Source organism: Lepisosteus platostomus, chromosome 3, assembly GCF_059453375.1.
Source record: "Lepisosteus platostomus isolate fLepPlt1 chromosome 3, fLepPlt1.hap1, whole genome shotgun sequence".
Taxonomy (NCBI): Eukaryota; Metazoa; Chordata; class Actinopteri; order Semionotiformes; family Lepisosteidae; genus Lepisosteus; species Lepisosteus platostomus.
Genome location: NC_142613.1, coordinates 37,613,737 through 37,635,785, shown reverse-complemented (window position 1 = coordinate 37,635,785; position 22,049 = coordinate 37,613,737). Strand labels below are relative to the sequence as shown.

Sequence of the window (22,049 nt, the reverse complement as noted above, 5' to 3'; positions counted from 1 at the left end):
AGGGGTGCTGGCAACAGACCAAGGCAGGATACACCCTGGACAGCAAGCCAGTCTACTGTAGGACAGAATCACAGACACAAGCACACATACACAGTCAGGGCCAATTTTCCCAAAAGCCTATACTAAGCATACCCTTTTCCCCATACCTAGCAGTATGCCTTAGAACTGTCGGAGGAAATGCACACAAACAAGGGAAGAATATACACTCTCTACACATATAGAGACATATATACTCATATACTCTACACAGAAAGCATCAGAGGACTTGAATCCAGGGCCCCTGTGATGCAAGCCTACGGTCCAGTGCTAACTGTGCCACCATTCTGTCTGTAAAAAGATCCTGCTGTAACAATGGAAGTATGAAGTATGACACTCATTTTTGGAGGACAGCCAGTTCTGGGCAGATTCACAGTTCTTCCATATTTTCTCATCTTTTTAATGATGGACTTCACTGTGCTTCGAGGTATATTCAATGCCTTGGAAATTTTCTTATATTCTTTCCCTGACTGGTACAGTACTTTTCAAGAACCTTGTCTCGGATCTGCTTGGAATGTTCCTTGGTCTTCATAGTGTAGTGATTCCTTGGAAATGTTCTAACTAAGCTCCCAGACACAGGTGAATTTATTCTGAAATCATGTGAAACACCTCAACTGCACACAGGTGGACTCCAGTCAAGTAATTATGTGACTTGGAGAAGAGAGTTGGTTACTTCAGAGGTAATTTAGGTGTTTCAAAGAAAGGGGGTGAATACTTATGCATTCAATTATTTTCAGTTTTTTTATTGTTAGTTAATTTAGTAAAATGTCTGGATTTTATTTCACTTTGACATCATAGAGTACTTTGTGTTAATGAGTGGCAAAATTTCTCAGTTAAATACATCATGGTTCCATGCTGTAACACAATAAAATGTGAAAAAGTCCAAAGGGGCTGTAGACTTTTTATAGGCACTGTAGTTAGATAACCTATTTGCACATCTTAAAACTGTACACGATGAAGCACTCCTGACGCATGCCAGGAGTGAAATATGGTACTCCTGGTACCATGGTACCATAAATAGGATGTGGAACACATTTCCATACACTACCACAGTACCCATCAGACAATATCAACATGATCTGGGCCTGTGATGGCTTGTAAACATTCTCTGGTGGACAATGATTTTGTCATTGTCCTCTGTAATGTTATTGTTCATCAGTTCCCCTTGGTGCCATTTAAATGTATATCAAGTACCATAACTCCATGTTATTTTGTTTTAGATTGTTTTATGTGAAGCCTGTTTTCTCATCCTTTCAATCAATATCACAACATTGACACCAAATGTGTTACAATGTACTTGTTTGAATAGTCCAGCTAAGTAAAATAGCGTCATATACATTCCAGAAACTGTAATACAGTAAACATAAGGCCTAAGGCATACTGTTAAGTTCCATCATTTTCCACATCAAGTTAATAAATAATGTGTTCCTACTGCTGCAAGGCAATTCTCTAATGATCTACAGTATACATCAGTTTTATGACAGGAAGAATGGAGAACATACAGGTACCTAAAAATGAACTTAGCATCAAACAGATAAAGAAATGTGAAATATGACTAAAGATATGGAACACTGAGAAAGTTATGCAACTGTGCAAAAAAAAAATGCTTCTCTTTTTTATAGCAGTTGTACACTATCACAAAATATTTCTTTACAACCTGGTACTTGCTTCAAAGCCCTTAAGCAACAAAACACCATGCGAAATGTATTACACTATAATAAAGTCACATTTTAAGCTAAGGAAGAGTAAATGATCTGAAGAAACAACATTATACAGTATTATGTTATTATGTCCTTTTTATGTTTAATCTGTTGCTTTGTCTGTCTGATAATATGTGCCCCTGTTTGTTGTTCTTTGACACAGTATGAAGAAGTTGATGCTGAACATTTGCAGGCACTTCTCAATGAGAACATTCTCAAGGGTAAGCTAGGATATGTTCTGGGTGTGACTGAGTTCAGATACATTATTCCTCAAGATTTCGTTTTGGCAAACAACACAATTATTTTATTCATTAGGGATGCTGCATGAGAGCATTCAAATTCTGTTTTTGATTAATTCTTAGGTCTCCTTGATACCAAGATCTTCTGTCAGATATTTATACAGTATATGTTTCCTTTTCCTATCATGGTCTACAATTTCCATGCTTTTTATGCTTTGATATTTGCTGTATTTTTATTTTTCACACATATTCAATGCATTTACTTGCTTTAACAAATTTAGACTGCCTTAATCAGCTGATTCAACTGATAATTAATCTAATTATGTTTGGCCTGTGTTGGAGTCATGTTGCTGTTTGTATGACTGTTTTTATATAACACTTTTCTTGTCATTGCATATGATTCCCAATGACCACTAAAAATATTCAACATCTACAGTCAAGGCAAACAAGGAACCACTCTGTGCATTCTTCTGTGTCCATGGAGAGAATTTATTTCTCCTGGAACACCCACTTTTCTTTTATAGTTAGTTGACAGTTTTGTCACTCCTTGACAATGTACAGTACATAGTAATGAATACAGTGGACTTTGTGTTTATATAGTTATTTTTTAAAAATATGTTATTGGTGGTGATGTTAACTATTTGCCTAAATGTAAGACAATATACTTTAGTAACGTTTGCTACTTATATGTCACAACCATTTATAGCACCTTTCTCATGTTTTTTTTTTATGTGATGGCATGCAGATCTGATTGAAAATCTCTGCTGAGAGCCCTACAACAGTGCTGTTTTTTTTAAGGGACCTGCATTCATGCAGAGATCGTGTGAATATTTAATTTTCAATTGAAAGAGCTACAATATATTAATGATTCACAATGTTTAAAAATAGTCACAAGAGCGTAAGAAAGTTTACAAACAACAGGAAGCCATGAAGCTCATCTAGCACATTTCGTTTTTAGTAAGTAATTCATCCAAGATTCTCATCCAGACATTTAGTGAAAATAGTGTCATGACTGGACAGGTTATCCCAGTTTCCCATAGTCTTATGTTATACAAATCCAAAATACACCCTAATTATACCAGAGGTGTGCATGGATGACTAACTGGATTTTTTTAAACCCATGGCACAGACAATAAACAGATGATCACTCTGCCTTATTATATCTGAATGCCTTTTATTAATTATATCCATTGGATTATGAGGTTGGAAGGTCTTCTGGGTCTTATTGAAGTTGAGATTGCAATTATATTATTTAACCAAGTACTATTTGTTTAAGGTCTGCAGCTGTTGACTTTTAGAAATGTGCTACTTCCCATGGGTTCCCATGGAAGCCCTTCTGTAAAAAAAACTTTCTGTTGTTTTTTAGGAAAAACATTTCAAAGTGGAGGGTTCAGCTTGGATGCTTGCAAAAGCATCATAGCAATAATGGATGTATCCTTTTATAGTTGTGAAGTTTAGGAGCCAAACTTTGTTGTGAGATTCAGTTTATTACTGTAAACGGTTTCTAAAGATTCAGTTTATTGCTGTAAATGTTTTCTAAATCAGACATTATATGTATTACCTCTTCCTGCATTTTTTAGCTTCCTACTTTCTTCTGCATCTGTGCATGTACAGTATATTCTCCTGCCAACTATCACAACAAAACTATGTCAATAATATCTGTTTTGTGAAACTGGTTATACGCTTGTCACAATTGTGATAAACAGTGCATCACAGATCCTTCAAGGTTCTACACAGAATCTAAATAATACCACAGAGATAAAACAACACTATAACAGTGTTTTTGTAGTGTGTTTCTCAGCACACTACAAGAACTACTTTGACAATATTGTGTACATTGCGTAAACATTACCATCATGCCTCGAATACTGCAACTGTTTTGTTGTGGTCCTTTAAAGAAATGAATGCTAGATTAATATTTATTAAAACAGTAATGCCACATATTTTCTCAAATGAAATAGAATGCAATGCAATGATAATATTATTTTTGATATAGGTTGGACAATTTGTTCAATTAAGTTTACATTAGTTCAAGTCTTTATTAAACAGAGCTTTACAGCATGCCATCACTATGGTGTATACAGTGTATTATAGTCTAGAGAGGTGCTCTCTGTTTTGTTGAATTGGCTGTTCTAAATTATTTTTATTTTAGTTATTTAAATAATATGATTAAGTATTTTGTTTTACATAATGTAATGAGTGTGAAATACAGGGTATTTAGACACACAAAGCCATTGCATTAGTGTACTCTTTTAATACAACTAGCTGTTCTTTAACCCATTTTACAGCTTTCAACTACTGGAAAGTTAAATGCTGTAGAATTTGTACGTTTGTGGAAAAAGGTCCTTGCCTACCAGGTAGGAAGAATTTTGCTGCAGTACTTCCGCCATATTTTTAATGAACTGCTTTCACATTACACTTATCCTCCCACAGAATCACAGAGCACTTCATCCACCACAGACATTCAGCTCTCATTCATTGCAGGTCTCAGTTTAGGCAAAATGTTATTCGTGTATATAATCCATAAGTCACTGCTTACTTCACCGTGTATTTTTGGTAACCCTTCTTGTTAAGCATTCACTAATTAATGTATTCAGATTACATACAACACTTAATAACTAACCTTATACTTGCACATAATTAATAATATTATTATACATAGTTTAAATGTACATGCGTATATTTGCGGCATATGTAATTATGTGTGCTTTAAAATGTGCATTTGTGTATTTGCATATATTTTTAAATAATTAAACTTTAATTACATTGACACCACACATAATCAGCATTATATGCAAGGAAATTAGCAATATTGAGTAATTATGTAAGTACTTTTTAATTATTTTTCAAAATGGCCTACTAACATTATTTTCTCAGGAAATGTTCTACCAAAAAGATGTGTCCCACACAGGACATCTGTCTTTGCCTGAGCTACAAAATGCCATAGAGAGCATAGGTAACTGAGTTACTTTTTTTGTTATTTCCCATAAATTTTAATTTACAACATTGAACTCTCTATCATGCTTGTTGGTTGCTGCAGTTCGGCAGCTGAGCTAAGTCATACTTGTGTTAAAAATGCCATGTTCTTTCCTCAGGGATCAAAGTCAATGATGAGCTGCTGAACCTCATGGCGCTGCGTTACGGGGACTCTTCCGGTCGCCTCACTCTCGAGAGTTACATGTGTCTCATGCTGCGCCTGGAGTGCATGGCCAGTACGTCTGAATTAATCTCAGTGAACGTTTGACTCATGCTCACTCATTACATCTTCACATTATTGCGTTTTCCAGTCACACAAGCACAGGAGTACAGAAGCTTATTAGCGCCACAGAGAAAAAAAATGAACTCGTTATTATTGCGTTTATACGAGAAAAGTATCTAATTTATATGAGAAAATCACAATAGTTAATTTGTAAAAAATGTTGCCTACTATATTAATACTGTATATTGCATTGTACTGTATATGCAATAACATTGTCCCAGTAGAATATCGTCACACTCCTCTTTTTTGGAGAATAAATAACCTAAAGGAGAACGTGTTCTGACTTTTGTATACATGGCATGCCAATTCGCTTCATGTGCAGCTTAACAAGAAGTGCAAACGGGTATTTGACATTAACCCCTGAGTCGAACTGACTCTAGTTGTCCTAATTTCTCTGACTTTGTTGGCCGTAGTTTTGGGGAAATACACACTCCCGTGATTGCGATGCTTTCAGAACTGTCAATTAAATGCTGCGTTCTGTCAAAGCAACATGAAACATGTAAACTGACATGCAAGAAATAACATGAAACATTTTCCATTGCCATTTCACCTTTAAATAAAAACATTTACTGCCTTAAAGAGTATACTGTACAGGTATGTATGATCTCGAAGATGTCATATCAGTTTTATTTGAATGTTCAGCTTGATCACTTAAGTGTGGTCTAACAACCATTTGCCATTCAGATAATGCACACAAATATTAGTGTTGTAAGTCCAGTGAATATGAAAGGAATGATGTAAGGAGTGGAAAAATATGGTATTTTCAATTTTTTACAGAAATATTTCGGAATCTATCTGATGGAAAAGGCATGTATCTGCGGCCATCTGAGGTAATGGAAAAAGTTTTTCATATGCTCATACGGCCATATGAAAATGGTTATTATTCAGCTATTCAAAAATGGATAAATACGTTAACAGGTTGTATGTACTGTATGTGTCTTGTGAGTGATTAACCTTGTACACCTCTTGAAAATGAAAGGGAACTAAAGCTTGTTGTACTAAATAGGATTCAGGACAATGTTACTGAATAATATTAGTGTAGCAGAAGGAGAAGTATTTTGGTTACTAGAAACTCTCAAGATTAATAAATCCCCACTTGTTTAACTAATTGTATTCTTGGAAATGAGAAGTGTTTTTCAGAAACCATTGACTCAACTCTTCCAACAGTCCCTTAAGACAGGAATAGTATCCAGGGACTGGTAATTTCTCATGTAGTATTCAACCATAAAATTATGAGAAAATTGAATTAAGTCAAAACCAATAAGTTTGAGTTCACTACTTGTAAGGTATTAGAAATGATTATAACATCTAGGCTAGAGAATCACCAATATGGCAATAATATTCTAGGAAGCAGCATGGATTTTGAAGTAGGTCTTACCTGATCTTATTAGACTTCTTTGAACTAGCAACAACATTGAAAGTTTCACATAAGACATATGATATACAGTAGTGTGTTTAGATTTTCTGAAGCATTATGAAAAAGTTCCTCATAAAAGATTAATTCCTAAATAATTGGTAGCAGACATTCAAAGAAATGTGAGTGTTATTGAGAATTGTTTATTAAATTGAAAACAGAGTACCGATAAGGGGTGAACACTCAAACTGGGGTGATGTACAGTAACTAGTGGAGTACCTCAGGGATCTGTAAAAGAACCACTGCTCTTCTTAATTTACATCAATAATCCAGATTACATACAGTTATACTTAGTAAACTGGTCAAATTTGCAGATTATGCCAAATTAGGAGGATTAGCAGACACCTAACTACAGTAGAAGTGGGTATATAGTTATAAGCATAAAATCTGAATAAAAAAAGTTAAAACTGTATAGCAAATTAGTAAAGGCCTCATCTAGAATTTTTGTGTCTAGTTTTGGTCACCACCTCTTAAAAGAGATATTGCTGCTCTGGAATCTGTTCAGAGAAAAGCCCCTGGATACATTCCAGGGCTTAAGGGAAAGTTCTACACTGACAGACTGAAGAAACCGAACCTTTTAAGACTTGAACAGAACAAGACTACAAGGGAACCTTATACAAATATTCAAATGTAAAAAGGCATTTACAAAATCAACCCAGGGGATTTCTTCAGAATGAACAGTGAACATGTACCAGAGAGCACAAGTGGTAAGCAAATGGAAGTACATTTAAAACCATGAACAGGAGGAACTTTTTTATGGGTACCCACCCATATTGTTGAAGCCTATACCCTGTTTCCTTCACAGAAGAGGCTGGATTAGATGCTCGGCTCAACCACAAACAGGCTAGACAAGCCAAAAGGCCCCCTCTCATTTGTAACCATTCATATGTTCCTAAGAATTCAAAATCAAACGAATGGACAAGTCATCCCAAACGATGTAAGGATCAACAGTGAATTGTGAACCAATTGAAAACAGAACAAAATTTGAAACAATGTAGACATGCATTTCAAGCTAAGAACAAGAGACACCTTTGTAAACAAAAGACTGTGGAGTATGAATTTAAGCCATTTTATTGAAGTTGATACCCTGACTTCTTTCAAGAAATAACTGGATATGATCTTTTGATCAAATAACTACAAGAGCTCAAAAGAGATAAATGGACTAAATGGCCTCCTCTTATCTGTAATCTTTCTTTTGATATAATTGTGCTTCATCAAGACTCAAAATTGCCCTGCTTAATGAAACCTAAACTTAGTAAGGGTGAAACACAGGAGTATGTAATTACTACCTTTGACTTTGTTGGTGTGACACAGAATTATACGTTCATTTAGATGGTTCTGCTTTTTAACACTGTGAAACTGTGAGAGCTAAATGATCTTCAAATTCAAATTCACAATCCATTGCAATTTCTTGCTCTAAAAAGATGTTGTGACCCTGATAGGCATTTCCTGCTAGACAGAAGCATCTTGCATTTGTGACTAAAAATGAACATTTTTCTTCATTATTAAAGAAGGTATAATGGCAGTGATACAAGTACCTTTAAGTTAACAAAATGTTGCAAGTGTACATTGTCTGCTGTACAGGAGTTTAAGTATAAAGTTTGAACTAATTGTTTTCTCTTTCAGTGGCTATTTCTCACCATGTATTCATGAAACTTCAAGAGCTGGCAACAGATTCCAATGATTTTGGTAAGGTAAAAACGAACAAAAAGCAATGTGAAATATTTGAAGTGTACACCTGCATACATTTGAATATGCTGCTCTACTAGGCCACAGCCTATCAGAATTGTCATTTACATTCTCTCCTTCTAGTATTTACTTTTATTTTCTCAAACACAAAATACAAAACAAATTTAAACATCACCCCCTGCCCTCCCTGTCAGTGGTTCTCATCTCAAAGTTTCAAGGACCCAAGCACCCATAAAATATGATCGGTTATGATGGATCCCCCATGCAAGGGATAGCCATAGCTGTCTGAAACAAGTTCATAACGTGCTTGTATAACATTATCTTCTTAGACGTGATGATTTTTTGCATGATATCTGTGAGAGTCTTTGAAAGCTTTCTACGGAAAAAAAAAACTAATTTTGCCCTTCATTTGAGATTGATCATGTACAGAATTATTTTTTTTAAAGATTTTATTTCTTGAAAGACATTTAACTTAAAATACATGTCTTTGCACTGCTCCTATATAACTCCTGGCTCCTGGGTTCAATTCTTACTGTGGCACCTTATGTGTAGGTTTTTTCTGAGTGTTTCAATTTCCTTCCAAAGTCAGTCTTGCTATTTAGGTTGATTTGCACCTATTAATTGTCAGCATAAACTCTGCTATGGACTGGCATCCTGTCCAGGGTGTATCCTGTCTTGAGGCTTTTGTCTGTAAGGTTAGGTTGAGACTGTGATGTGATTCAACCCAGGAATGTTGGGATAAATGATTAAAAATAGCTGGATGTATGCTGTAGGAAACATGTCTACACATAGAGCAGTGGCTCTTAACCTGGGGTGTACATACCCCCTGTGGGTCTGAGATTCCAGATTTTTAGGTAAATCATCAAAAACACAGTAACTTCAATTATTTTTGGTTTGGGGTGTGAGAACATCTTATCTTTAAGAACTAAGATAAGATCAGTTTATTGGCCATATACAATTTCTGGCATTAGGAATTTGTCTTTTCACATACCCCAGCTTGCTCTACATGAGACACACAGACAGGGAGAGAAGCTTGGGGTCAGAGCGTAGGGTCAGCCATTTATACAGCACCCCTGGAGCAGTTGGAGTTAAGAGCCTTGCTCAGGGGCCCAGTGGATTCCTCTGCCAGCCGTGGGATACAAACTGATAACCTTCCAGCCACAGGTGCAGATCCTTAGCCACAGAGCCACTGCACCGCCCTACAAAGCATATGCTGTTGTCTGCAGGATAAGTGGTGCAGACTGCAGTAAGGTGAAGAACCACTGATATGGAGTGTCCTGTATGCTGTAAATGTCCTCACATATGCTGAACAAAGTATACTGTACTGCCCCCCTGTGTTTTAAAAATAATATACTGTAGCAACAAGCAAATGTTATATAAATTCGTTCTTGTTACAGATAATGAATCATAAAACACATACATTAATAAACATAGTAAAATATGTTTTTTTAAAACAAGAAAGTTATCACAGAAAAACTAATTTAGTTGAACTTCAGTTTAAAACTAAGATAACCTCTTAGTCTTAATAAATGAATATGTATTAGAGTTGTTTTTTTCTTAGTCTTACTCGTCACTGGCCCTGTTTGTTAAATAACTTTTTGCAGTTTGTTTACAGTTTCAGACTAACTTAAAACTAAATGAAATTCTACATAAATTATGACTGTATTTATGTTTCCTACATTTAAAGACCCGTTAAAGCCTGGGAAAAATAAAACAAAACAATAATATTTGAGGTTGAATCACTTTAATGAACATGTAGGATTACTTATGCCCTAACCAAAGAATTCACAGTTTTACTTTCTCAGTGTGTACACCTTGAATCGATTTAATTTGTTTATTTCAAATTGAACAACCTTTAAGTTGGAAATACAACATTTAACACCTGTTAAAGTCAAAGAGACTTCTAAAAAGCACAAAAGTAGCAATTAACTTTGGCCAGAAGTTTCATTTTTAAATTCTGTGTATTTTAAATGAGATTTTTTTTTTCTTTTACACAAGGGGTGCTGATTTCTAACCATCAATAACTGTTAATTTACAGGTTTGATTTATCAACACTGATATTGTTCAGTGTATGTTTTGAAGAAAAGAAGTAAATAAGAAGCCGTAGTTTACCACCCTGGTGTCTACTTGGCATTTAATACCATGTATGCATCCTTGAAATCATGCCTTCTTAACATTTAAAAGTGTTTTTTTTTTGTTTCTTTCAGTGCCTCCTTCTGATTTCTAACACATGACAGAAAAAAACCTTTTTTACCAATCATGTGAATTTACACAGCACAACAAAAAGGACTGATTGACTCATTACATTCATTGTTTGTAATAAACTAAATAAAAATATTTTCAGGGACTTTTAATTTTGTCATGTGTTTAACAGGGTGGACAGATATTAGTTTGATAGATATTAATGCACTTCTCTCCAGTCTTGTAGTTCGGTAGCTCTGTGCTGGCATGTTTGAAATGAAACAATTTTGGTTTTGTACCTGTTCTGCCTGTGAGCAAAAATAAAAACAAAAGTATTTGTTTATGATCTTGGCTTGCTTTGATTCTGTTCTATAGTAATTTTACTGAATAGGTTATTTCAATCTAACATTTGTTTAGTATTTCAAAGACAACTAACTTGACTTGCACTTGCACTTATTGAATTGATTATGCAGTAGGTAGTGACATTTAAGTTCAACAATACTGCTGTGATTGGTACATTTAAAAGTTTTCTAAATAAAACATCTTCAACAACACAAAATGAAAATGCCCAAACTGCAAAGTATCGAGTTAATGAGGATGGCCCTTTAAACTAATTTCTCTTGCCTTAAATACGATGTATCTTGATTTTATTGGTTCTTCTAATCTTGCCTGGCACACCGAATACAGAGGCAGTCATGTTCAAGTTTGCTTTTGAACCAACAGATGGCAGCAATGCATAAAGGCTTTTCGACATTACATCCTAAAATGTGCAATTTGGTTTGTCTGGTTCGAGATCTACATGTGAAACAACTTCAGTACAAAAGTTTAGATGTCTAGAGATTTTTACAAATGATGTTCTATGTGCAACTGACATACTGATTCCTTGTATGTGATTAAATAACAAGCATTAAGACGTTAGCATCTGCATGGAGGAAAGAACCACCTTTAGTTGTCCCTCCTGTTATGGAGGAAGGCATGCATGGCTTTTCCAGTTGGCCTCAAGGAGTAATAGGAACCCATTTCAATCTCGTAAGACAAAACAGACACTGCTCGAGATACTGTTTTCAAAAACATGACATTACAACACTGAAGTATCAGAATTTTGACTACGGGAATCAAAATGAGCATCAAAAGCTGACAAAATGTTTAACAAATCGTGTCTTTTAACACGTTTAGAGATTTGCGAGCGAACAGAATTCTAGAAATGGATCTGGCCATAATTTGAGGCACCGATAATGTTTTCAGCCACAAATGAAAAAGAAGAAACAATGAGAAGTTCAACACTGAAAAGAAGAAAAAGAAAATGTTTCTGTCATCCACAGGGGTGAATGAGACAGATGAAAGTAGCCAGGATATAAACCACATGTGAACAGAAAACAGACAAGAATAGGCACAGAGCAGGTGAGAAAGAGCATCCCATCAAAGGGAGATCTTGGGAAGAGGTGAGAAAAGCTGAAATCTGCATATGAATGGGGAGGTTCTACAGATGACTCAACCAAAAGGCTTAATGATCAGGTCAGAGGACTCTAATCTTCATGGTTACAAATAATTTAAGTGGGTTGAAGTAGAGAGAGATCATTTTCTTGGCCATATACAATTTCTTGTGTTAGCCACAGGCGCAGATTCTTAGCCACCAAGCCACTGCACTTAATTGTGAATTTTCTGATGTCAATCACTCTTATATTGACACGTTCAATTTATCAAAACTATGCCACCGTCTTACACTGCAAAATAAATTTGCACTGTAGACATCTTGACCTGAAAGTGCTCACTCAAAACACACAAGAAGAAAAAGCTCCAGTAAAAAGTTGTTTGAAAACATGAAATACACTGTAAATGCAGAACGACCAGCAAAAATGGTATTGGGTTTCATTTAAGCAAGTTCACATGTTTTTAAACGTCATTTTGTAAATTGACATTCCAGTTAATTTTAACTCACAAGGTTCTTTTAGGGACTTTCATTTTATAAGAAAAGTATTGATATGTCTTATATCGTATTATGCTTCAGCTAGTGGACAGCCTATTCCACTGCAAGGCACTATTTTTAATAAAGAATGGTGTCCCTCTTGTCCCTCTTAGTTGTCTCCTATTGAAGTGTCTCCTATTGAAGTAACAATAGTATAATTGTATTAGGCAATCTCAAAATGGCAGGAGTTACAGTAGATGAAACAGTCTTGCTAAAAAGGCGCAGAACAGGGTTATCTGTTTGCTTATCAAGTGCTCTGTCTGGTTTTGTCATGGCACATTTTAGTTGACCTTTGAGCCCTGTATGCTTGGGTGAGCCTGGACTTTACACCACAACCCAAGGGACTACACGTTTAGCTTTAAAAATGCCTATTTTTGTAGCCTGCAGAGAGAATTGGGAAGGTAAGTAAATTATGATTCCTTCTAACGAACTACTCTTTCCTGGTTCATCCAAAATTTTAAAAGACTGATTTCCAAGAATCATGTTTTGAGAAAGGTAAAAGTAAAGTTAAACATTTTCACATAATTTTTGAGTTTTTATATTGTGCTTACATTTATTGAACACTTTTGGTAAGATTTGTCTGCTAATTTTGATCGATAATAACAGAAAGCAATGCGATTTTTTCCCTTCATCTGCAGCATGCACTATAGTAATTATTTATGGCGTAGTAGCATAGTACTTGCAAATAACCGTTTAGATATAGTGCGTCTCGGAATTTATTTTAAATTATAACTTACATTTTATCTAGAATTCATATAAAACACGGAAAACCTAATACATGTTATTACTTCAACCGGCGTGTAGCAGGAATAAAAAAACATTAAAGCATAAAATTAATCATTCGCAAACCATATTAATTTAACTGAAAATTACTTAAACGTGTTGCAGGGCATGTACACTAGTTAAACAAAAGAATGTTAGAATGAAAATCAGATATACCTTCTCATACAAGTAGTTTGGGAATAGCGATCAATAATACAGCACAGAAAGTGCGAGGAAACCAGACTTAAGGACTCGATATAATCTTGTCATCTATACCTGCTAAAACAACCTCATATCGTGCAGAATGCATTTTTTCAGGTCTTTTTAGACAGTAGGTTAAATGCAATCGGGTTACAACAGGACGATGAAAAGGCTTCACTGTCACGCAAGCACCATTTACAGAAATATTTAATTCTAAGACCAACTTAAACATTAGCTATTTATCGCTTATTCACCTTATACATGCAAGTGATAGGGGTGTAATATGTGGTTAATGTGTGTTTCCCGTTCTCCTATTGGCTGAGTCCAGGTTCACTCCTCACTCATATTACAGAGACCTGCAGGTCCCTGATTCGTTAAACCCGGCGCTCCGTGTCCTCCGGTTGGCTAAAATGTCCACGTCAGCAGTCAATTAAGTCAACGCCTTGCACTGCATGAGAAACCTGAGGTAGAAACTTTTTCATGGTTCGTGTCTTCCTTCAGGAAGTTGTGACACATGATGGTGTTGTCAGGTATGTTCAGTCGGTCTTGCGTTTAGCATCACTTGTTAAACCCATCTATGTATTACCACACGAAAGGGAAAACGTCATACTTTTTTTTTGCTTATTTTGTTCTGTGTTTTCGTCTTGTAGGTGGTCCGGTAAACCAGATGAAATGTAATTGTTGCAAACCAAAAGTCACACCTACTTCCTGAGTCGAACTTGTGCTTCTCGGCAGAGAGGAAAGTCGTTTGAATTTTCTTTGAACATTGGTTCTGCTTCTGTTGGTTTTTCAGTTTTCAGAACGAAGAAAAAGGTGAATTTTTCTGAAGACCTTAAAATTCAAACTATGTTTAATGGGACGAGATTGAGATGGTGATCATATCCCGTGGGTGTTCGGTTTGAGCACAAATACGTCCAGAGTAAAGTCACAGATTTTGTTTTTAAAATGAGATTTAAAATAAACAAGAGAAACGTACTGTTTTTATCTTTTACTGCCCTTATTGCACTGTCTCTCGGCTACATTATTCGTAAGAGTAACAGCTCACAGCTGAAAGACGATGAAAGAACAGTTTTAAGAAAAGATATTGAAAATGCCAATGAAAGGGGTGTCATCCCAGTTTCTACGCCGAATCAAGTCCGTAGGAAATTCCAATACGGGACTCTGTTTGAAATGAAAAAATCGGTGTATGAAAGCAACTTGAGGCAGTTTATCCGAAATGCTGACAAGTTCCCTAAGGACCCCGAGCTGGTTATAGTGGTTCAGGTCCACAACAGACCTGCCTACCTCAGATTGCTCGTAGAATCTTTGAGCAAAGCTTTCGCCATCCACAACGTCCTGCTCATTTTCAGCCACGACTATTTCTCAGAGGAAATAAGTGACATTGTACAAGGAATAACGTTCTGCAAGGTCTTGCAAATCCATTTTCCCTTCAGCATGCAGCTGTACCCCCACGAGTTTCCGGGACAGGACCCGAGAGACTGCCCGAGAGACATCTCAAAAGAGGACGCCAAAAAGAAGGGGTGCCTCAACGCTGATTGCCCTGACTCGTACGGCCACTACCGGGAGGCTTCCTTCACACAAACCAAGCACCACTGGTGGTGGAAGCTGCACTTCGTGTGGGAGCGAGTGAGGGCTCTTCAGGGGTTCAGCGGCTACGTCCTCTTCCTCGAGGAGGACAACTACCTCTTGCCGGACTTCTACAGGTTTTTCAAGCGGATGACGGAGCTGAAGCAAAGCGACTGCCCTGACTGTGACATGCTGGTGCTCGGCAACCACGAGGCCCCACAGGAGTTCAGAGACTTGACGGACAAGTTGGAGACGTCGGGCTGGTCGTCCACCAGGCACAACATGGGGATGGGCATCTCCAAGGAGGTTTATTACAAGCTGATGGGCTGCGCCCACGAATACTGCACGTATGACGACTACAACTGGGACTGGACCCTCCAGCACCTGTCGGGGTCTTGCATACCGAAGCCCCTGAAGGTGATGGCGGCTCGAGCGTCCCGGGTGCTGCACACGGGAGACTGTGGGCTGCATCAGAAGGAGAGCTGCAACCCAGAGCAGGCTCTGCAGAAAGTGCAACAAGCTCTGCAGTCCTCCGGGAACTTCCTGTTTCCCCACGCTTTGGTTCTGGATAAAGAGAGCTTGGTGGAACACAAGCCACACATGAAAAACGGAGGGTGGGGTGATCTCAGGGACCACACACTATGCAAAAATTATGCCAAAATTCTCTGAAGGAACAGATTTTTTCTTTAAAAGACAGGTGCCATTAAAAATATGAGGGATATTTAAGACCCTGTGTGTGGGTATCGCTGTGCTTTTTTTAAAGGGTTTGGAATCATTAGCACAGTATTTACATAACTGTTAAAGGTGGACAAGAGCCCAGCACCAGGTAATAAAATTGCCTCAAGACCCCTCCCCCCTCCCATCTAAAAATGATCCTCAACATTCCAGCATTCTTTATTTCCATGAGAAAGTCATAGGTTTTGTTTAAGTTTTATTTACATTGAGAAAAACTCTTTGGGTTTTCTTCAAGTAGTAGGCAGCTGGCTTTAATGGAAAACTGCACATTAAGAATATATACATAATAGTCATAGGAATGTCAGTCATGCTTATTGAAAAGAGCTGTGGTTATAGAATACCAAAGAATTGCATTTCTTCTCATGGGTTTTCTTCTGCTGACAGTGTGCCCTGCACAGTTGTTCTGTGGCATCCTGTTAAACTGTGGAGTGGATTACAAGTGTGCTTTTTGGCATTTAAGACTTTGGGCAATATTTGTTTGAGCCATTAACGGGAAAGATGTCACGACTGTTTCATGAGATGAAAATACGCACAAAATATGATTAGTTATTACCTCACTGTTTTTTGTGCAGGCTGTACTTTGTTAAAAAAGAGGTACAGCAGGGGTTGGGGTCGTGGTTGAAGGCTATCCAAGATATGTTAGTAATAGATTCCCAACAGCTTGACCACCTGGTCCAGCTCTTTATTTGATAGCTTATTTACTGTAAATCGTAACAAATGTGCAGCATAAAGCACTTGGAGAACTGGGATTCCCTGGTACATGCTATAATTTGATCCTAGCACTGTTCCAATGGGGAGCATAGAAATGCTTAAACTGCCTTTTTCCATCCTTTTTCTGGTGTCCAGCATTTTCTGGTGTCGGTGTGATCCAGTGGTGCCCAGCTGCAGACCTGCAGCTATTTCTTTCCAGTTAGTTGAGCCAATCATTACCTTAATCAGACCAATTTCCCTTTTTCAGAAAATGTTTTCTTTGTTAATGCCACTGTTGCCTACAAAGTCTGGTTAGAAGTTTTACAGATATGGTAATTGATTAATGGACTTTGATTAGAGGTAATTGAGTCCACTGGTGAAACAAAATCAGAAGTCCAGGAGTGCACAATTCTAGTCCTGGGGTACCAGAAAGTTTGTAATGTGATTCCACCTGAGCCCTTAATTATTTAATTTAACTCATTATTTGCTCATCTATTAATCAGACAAGCTAAAACCTGCTGACCAGAGACCCTTGAGGACCAAAGTCGGGCACCCCCATCATAAGCCATCCAGCAATTGTCTTTGAGAATCCTTGTGTAAATAAAACAGTGCTATTCTACTTAACAAGTTAAGTTAGTTTGGATGATTGTGTACCTTAGTATCTAATATTGGAGATTCAGTGCATCTTCATGTCGTCAATCCAGGTTGGCCCTTAATGACAATTCTGAGCTAGTTACATTATCCCAGTTCTTCAGTTACTGTTTTATGAAACCTAGAAGGCCATCAGACAGACTGGCTCTCCAGAGCTAGCGTTAACCAGCTGAGGTTATCAGTTGTTTGACAAGGCCATCATTAGACAAAAATATTTTTGTATTTTCTATCAAAAGGTCTGGACCTCTTGATATCGCACCAGACTATACGTCATTGTAAGTTGTGATTTCGGGATCTTGGTTTCTGTGGTTGTGTGTCACATGAGAAATTTGCTTAAGATAAACATCTTCAGTGGAGTTAAAGGAGGAAGGCAGGTTTATTTTGCCATGGGGTTTTTGTGTAATTACCTTTTTGTTTTCATTTGTCCAGGACCTTTTGAGTTCTTCTTCATTATTACAGTCATGCCACTGGTATTTGACTATGAGCTTTTCTGTTTTTTTAAGTTGGAACTTTTTTGGGGGGGATCATCCATGTCTGTTTGAATATTCAAATCAAATGCTTTCAGTTCCCTGTTGGTGTGGCACTGCATACGGCTGTGCACAGCTAATTTGCTTTTACATTGATAAATGGTGCATTTCTAGGCATCAATAGGTTTGTGAATTTAAAAAGGACTATATAAAGGTGGAGTAGTTGCGTTTATCCTTTTTTACACTTTGAGAATTTCTTGTAACTTTTTTGTATATACAAAAGTTCAAATTAACTGCTGGTGTTGGTGTTTTGAGAGATCAAGCAGCCAAAATGGTGCTTTTTATTCAAACAAAAGCTTTTATTCTAAATGTGGATATCCTTAAGGCTTGCTGTTGAATAGAATTAGTACCAGTTCATAACTGGGTGTGTTCATGCTGACAATGTCAGAAAACTAAGCCTTGTAACGTATTTGGTCCTCCAAGGACAAGATTGTTTTTCTTTGAGAACACACCAGTCATTACCCTGTTGTACATCTGATACTGGATTTAATAACATAGATAAATAACATAACTCATAGTTCATTAACTTGCTTTGGCTGTATACAGAGTGCTGTAAATCTTTAACAAGTCTGTTGTAACACTATTTTTTTTAATTTCATGTGTAGACATTGTATACCTGGAGCTACATCTTTAATCCAAATGAAGCACAAATGAAGGATTTTCATAACTTTTTATGGCAATTCCACTCTTTCTCCTGTTTTCAGTAACAATCCCGGGAGTGATATCACTGACATGACCTCCCACTGCCCTAAAGGTTGTTTTCCTTCATTGAGCTGTATACTGAGAATTTTCTTTCTTGCTGACAAGTTCCTCTGTTGCATTAAAAATTAAGCCCTAAAACGACATGATCTGTAGCAGATGTCAGAACGTACTATATTAACCTCCACACTCCTCTGCTGTGGATGTGGGAGGGACTTGCATTTACTGGAATCAGCCTTGTACTTGCATAAAAAATGAAAAAGGCTTAAAAAACCTCCATGGGGATTCCTTATTTCCTCTGAATGTGCTCTTGGGCCCAAGCAATCTCACAGAATTCTGGAGGTATTGGCTTTTAAAGAAACAAAAATAAGGACGAGAGAATTGTCCCTGATGTTTATTTTTTGTCGTGATTAGGACAAATAATGTGTGAAACGTTGTGGATTGTATCGCCACTGACAGAGTACCCTCATACCCTTCAAAAATAATAATGTAGCAGAAAGCTAATGTAACCCTCCCATTTTAAAACTGACTTGTTTTAAGCAAAATTTTGTATTTGCAAGTTGACATTTTATGATATGTGTTTTTAGATCTTTATTTTTATCATTTTCAGTTAATTTAATTCTTGTTAATTCATGGAAAGCTATACAAACAGAAGATTTTACCTTGCCCAACTAACTACCTGCTTTCCAGAAAGGTATAGAAAATATTTTGATTGTGGACCAAAAACAAATCTGAATGATAATGGAAAACAGAACATGTCCCATAGACGCGGTAATGTATGTTGTGCTGAAATTATTCTGATTTCAAAATTAGAAATTGCTGTTGTGCCATTTATATAATTTTGCGGTCAGTGGGACCACAGAAAAGGTTAATGTAAAATTTTCAATGGTTGCCTGCCATTCAGATCCAGGTGAAATTTGAAAATCCAAGTATCATTCATAAGGCTCATTCATAAAGTATTGTTTCCTTCAGCCTGCTATCATTTGGGTTTGTTTTAAAAGCTATATAAATTATGGACAGCGGGTCATATCAACTGAAATTTAAACTATAGGAAAGTGTTTACAGTGGGTGACCATGAGGTCTGAATACACTGCATTTTCATTTTCTTCCTGATAATTGAGGTCTCTTAAAAAGAAAAATTGGATGGGAAGACATACACTGAACTTCAGACATTTGATTGTAAATAATGCAATTGCAAACATGCTTTCTGCTGTACTTCATACTAGTGTAATGTGCAGTGCCAGTAGGAGAGTTTCATTCCCATTTTAACTATTTTGTTCCTGGGGTTTTTCCAGTTCTTGCTTCAGTCAAAGAAAATACAGCTGACTCCTACCTAAAGGTTTACAAGATCAATGTACAGTATGTGGTAGTCATAAACTTATTTACTTTTTAATGTTGTCCTTCTCTGATAATGTTTTGCCTTCTAAATGATATTGGAAGATACGTTATGAACTATATTTTGACAATCATACTGATGCTTTGTTTCCTTGCTTGGCTTAATACTCGCCCTCAGTTGGGTCTTAATGGAAAAAAAGGTAGGCATACCTTAGGCATGACAGATGAGAATCTGGTTTAGGATTTAGACATGAAAACAGAGTCAAGCCTACAGAGAAGTTGCACTAATAACCTGTTTGGTTAGTCTAGCCATTACTCGATGGGGAAAAGACTGGAGCCTCATTATAAATGATAATCACTCCTGCCCCATTCTAATGTATCCATGGTGAAATAGTAACATTTGAGGTGGTGGAGATGTAGGCTATGATAACAGTACAATAGCTGCAGGTGCAGCCTGCATTTTCAGTGCTGTGAAAACTGTCACTGCTGTTTTCACCCAAAGCTGTTACAATTCCTGAACTTTTATAAACAAAATGTTGCAGAGCATTAGTTTTAAAATACTTTTGGTAGTGATATTTTGTCATTCAGCTGTCAATGCTGTTCCCTTATGTGCCTTATACCATTGAGAACGTTTTTGTCTTTTGAAATGAAATTGCTTTGCTTCATGAATATTCACAGTGGAAGGAACGACAATCAGTGGGTTAATCTATGAAAACGAGCTAAACTCATTTTCTACACTCACTAAGCTTATATAGGAAGTTAGGAAATGCCTTTGATGTATGTTTAGAGTACTGACAAAGCCGGGATCTATGGTGCACCCAGTTTTCAAAGTACGTTATATGTCTTTTCCTGATAATACTGTACGTCAGTGGTGCTAGTTAACACTTTTTCCTGTACCATCTTATTCTCTTTGTTTTCCCTGTTTTTGTATATTGAATCCACTTATGTGCAGTTCCATTTATGTGTGGGCTTATGCACTTTCCAAAGCCCATAATTTATAGACGGGAAAAATGCTGCCATTGAAACAAAAAAGTAATTCCCCAGCAATGTACTGTACCTGAGAAATTTATCCTGTCTTAAGGATTCTTGATTGTAGTTTAGGTGTGTTAGTATTGCCACTTTTGTGTGTTGGGGAACCATCTTTCCATATAGGTGAATATACACTATAGAGTTTAAAACTGTTATTAATTTTTAAAACATTAGCAGAGCTATTAAATACCTGATTTCTGTGTTTTAACATTACATGGTGCAGTAGTCTCCAGATTTATTCATACCCTCAAAGAACTGTATTGAAAGTTGTTATACTTGTACAATCCAGGTATGTTATTTTCTGATTTGAACATTTAAAAATCTACTACAGATCTATTGGAATGTATTTATTGTGAAATTCATATAAAGATATAACTTCTGTTATTGTTTGATTAATTAGAACATCTGTGAGAACCATTTCCATGTATTTCTGAAAGGATAATGTCCAAATGTATTCATACTCTAACAACCCGATTTTTGTGAACTTTCTTTTGACTTTGATTACCTTAAGGAGGTGCTTCCTGTATCAATGTTATAGGTTGTTACAAGGTGGTAGGTTGCACATCCTGCACTTATGATCTGCTTTATTCAGTAAATACCAGAAATGTTGTTCTGGAGACTGTGGTGAGACTTTTTCTCTAATGGGGAACAGTGATATTTTTTCTCCCTTAAACTTTTGGTCTTTGAGTTTGATGCATTGTTTTTAATCTAATCCCGTAATAAAATGTACTTGCAACCAGACATGAGCTTCATAACAGAGGGCACCAGCTGTTCATTGAAATAGCATATAAAATCACATTTCTAACTAGGACATCTGGACCAAAGACCAAATTTATTGCAGAATGGCTCTATTATTCTTTACAGAAGGGTTAGCATTTCAACATGAGCTTCTACTTGTTCTAATGATAGTCCCACTGACACAGTCCAAAAATTCAACTCGGCTCATCCAACCACATCATTTAACTGGAAGTCCCCTTGGCCTTGGAAGTCTGTTTCTGTTTGGCAAATGTATGTTGTGGATTTTTGCCATAGACCCCAGCTTCATTAAGTCGGACTTGAATGGCAGTCTTGCAGATATTGTAGATTAATTATTCCAGACTGCAAATTTCAAATTGCCTCTGGGTTTGCGACATCTTCAACATTACTCTCTTCACTGCCTTTTTTTTTTTGTAAAACATAATTCTGTTTTTTTCCCCAACAGAGTACCACTCTTGCCATTAGCATTGAACTTGTTGGTGAAAGGCACCATAAGGAAAAGAACTATAAGAACACTGTAAGGCTTTGTGAACATACAAAATAATTTTAAAATACTAGATGACTATTTTATAGCATTTGTTTTCAACTTTTTCTGGGTATGAGTACACTTCAAC

General features: G+C 36.6%; 2 protein-coding genes across 3 annotated transcripts in view; both read left to right on the top strand.

Annotated features, from left to right (window-relative positions):
- Positions 1 to 10,864, top strand: part of LOC148674844 (calpain-9-like) — a 36,767-nt gene extending 25,903 nt beyond the window's left edge. Inside the window, exons 17-24 of one of the 2 annotated variants that reach the window (XM_088625521.1) lie at positions 1,900 to 1,957; positions 3,342 to 3,406; positions 4,264 to 4,332; positions 4,853 to 4,931; positions 5,071 to 5,187; positions 6,012 to 6,064; positions 8,275 to 8,337; positions 10,545 to 10,864. In XM_088625521.1, the coding sequence (XP_088481647.1) occupies positions 1,900 to 1,957; positions 3,342 to 3,406; positions 4,264 to 4,332; positions 4,853 to 4,931; positions 5,071 to 5,187; positions 6,012 to 6,064; positions 8,275 to 8,301 (468 nt within the window). In that variant the 3' untranslated portion in view covers positions 8,302 to 8,337; positions 10,545 to 10,864. The other variant, XM_088625522.1, reaches the window with a different exon arrangement.
- A 1,866-nt stretch (positions 10,865 to 12,730) lies between these two features.
- LOC148674843 (alpha-1,6-mannosyl-glycoprotein 2-beta-N-acetylglucosaminyltransferase) lies at positions 12,731 to 15,895 on the top strand. Its single transcript, XM_088625520.1, has 3 exons — positions 12,731 to 12,885; positions 13,776 to 13,977; positions 14,098 to 15,895. Exon 3 carries the CDS (start codon positions 14,393 to 14,395, stop codon positions 15,680 to 15,682), a length of 1,290 nt encoding a protein of 429 aa, XP_088481646.1. The 5' UTR covers positions 12,731 to 12,885; positions 13,776 to 13,977; positions 14,098 to 14,392; the 3' UTR covers positions 15,683 to 15,895.
- The last annotated feature ends 6,154 nt before the right edge of the window (positions 15,896 to 22,049 follow it).